At 47.6% G+C, this 1585-nt stretch overlaps 1 protein-coding gene across 3 annotated transcripts in view; it reads right to left on the minus strand.

The window, feature by feature from the left end:
- Window positions 1–1585, minus strand: part of Pus1 (pseudouridine synthase 1) — a 12490-nt gene that overhangs the window by 4925 nt on the left and 5980 nt on the right. For all 3 annotated transcript variants that reach the window (XM_005344210.2, XM_026783569.1, XM_005344209.2), the window contains exon 4: window positions 399–501. In XM_005344210.2, coding sequence (XP_005344267.1) covers window positions 399–501 — 103 coding nt within the window. The remainder of the gene's footprint in view (window positions 1–398; window positions 502–1585) is intronic.

The raw sequence follows: 1585 nt of genomic DNA on the forward strand, positions 1-1585 counted from the left end.
AGGGAGGGAGGAGAGAGAGAGAGAGAGAGAGAGAGAGAGAGAGAGAGAGAGAGAGAGAGAAAGAGAGAGCTTGAAACAAGCATAATCAGGTTCTAAAAATCCATTTACCAGTCCTGCTACAAAGGATCACTGCTGGCCTTGTTTTAACCATCTGTCTACATGTTCACAACCATCATTTTATGAGAAAAGTATTCACAGACTATCAGAGCTGTATGGCCAAAGGCCACGGAACTGTGCACTCAACTAGCTAATCCTGAGGGAACAATACTGAACATTCCCAGTACCTGCTGAGCATCTACAAGATTCTCCACTTCTTTCCCAAAGGGCTTGGCCAGAGGTAGCAGAGCAAGCATAGCCTCTGACCATAAGGCCACAGGTGCTTGCACAGGGAAGCTTACCTAGAATCCGAATGTGGGATGGAAGGTGGCTATTGATCTTGTCCAGAATGTTGTCAATTAACCACACCTTTAGGGATACTACCTGCCCAGCTGCAGACACACCCTGCAAAGAATACAGAGCAGAGAGGAGAGGTGGGTTAGGAGTCCTCCAGCACAATCCTTACACCCTGGTCCGGAGGCAGAAGAAGCAGCCAAGAGTCCAGCTCAGCCACTACAGCCAGGAACACCCTATTCTGGTCCCATAGCATCTTGTTCTCACTGTGCTTGTTTTAGTTATTTATTTGTTTTGGGTGCTTTGGGGAGTGGGTCTCCCTATGTAAACCTAGCTGGCCTGTAACTCACTATGTATACCAAGCTGAGCTTCCCACAAGCCCTCTCCTCTGCTGGGATGACAATTGCACATAAGTAGGCCCAGTGTTCTTCCCTTGTTTGTTTTAAGACTGAGTCTTGCTATAAAGCCTTGAACTCTGTAGCCTAGGCTATGTTCAAATTTGAAATCCTGCCTCAGACTCACAACTTCTGGGACACTTGTACCACCATACCTGGCTGTGCTATAGAATAAAACAGTGCTTTCAAGCCTTACCACCCAATCTACACACAACAGGCTCCTTTGGAGGTCAATGCAATCATAAAGACCCAGGCCCAGCCATGTTTTTATATCCCAAGCCTGGGAATGTGATGTAGCCTCTCAAGGTGTGCCCCTAAGTGCCACCATCAACCAGGAACTGATTCCAGGGTAGACACCCAAGCCAATCAGAGACAGAAAGCAGTACTTGACCTTGTGATACGGAATACAAAGTTAGGCCATCAGCCACAAGCAGCCACTTCTGCAGGATGAGTCACTGTGGTGATATGCTTATCATGTGGGTACACAGTGTTGTCCAAGACCTCTCACTTGGGCAGGAGAGATGGCCGAGTAGCTACTAGAACCTGCCCTGCAAGTTTGGTGACCTGATCCCCGGAATCCATGATAGAAATCACTACTCAAAGTTGCCCTCTGACTTCCACATGTGCACGCACATACACACACACAACAACAACAAAGTCTCTGACTTCCACATGTGCACACCCATACTCACACACAACAAAGTCTCTGACTTCCACGTGTGCACACCCATACTCACACACAACAACAAAGTCTCTGACTTCCACGTGTGCACACACATACTCACACACAACAACAACAA

This window comes from Microtus ochrogaster, chromosome 2, assembly GCF_000317375.1.
Source record: "Microtus ochrogaster isolate Prairie Vole_2 chromosome 2, MicOch1.0, whole genome shotgun sequence".
In the NCBI taxonomy this organism is placed as follows: Eukaryota; Metazoa; Chordata; class Mammalia; order Rodentia; family Cricetidae; genus Microtus; species Microtus ochrogaster.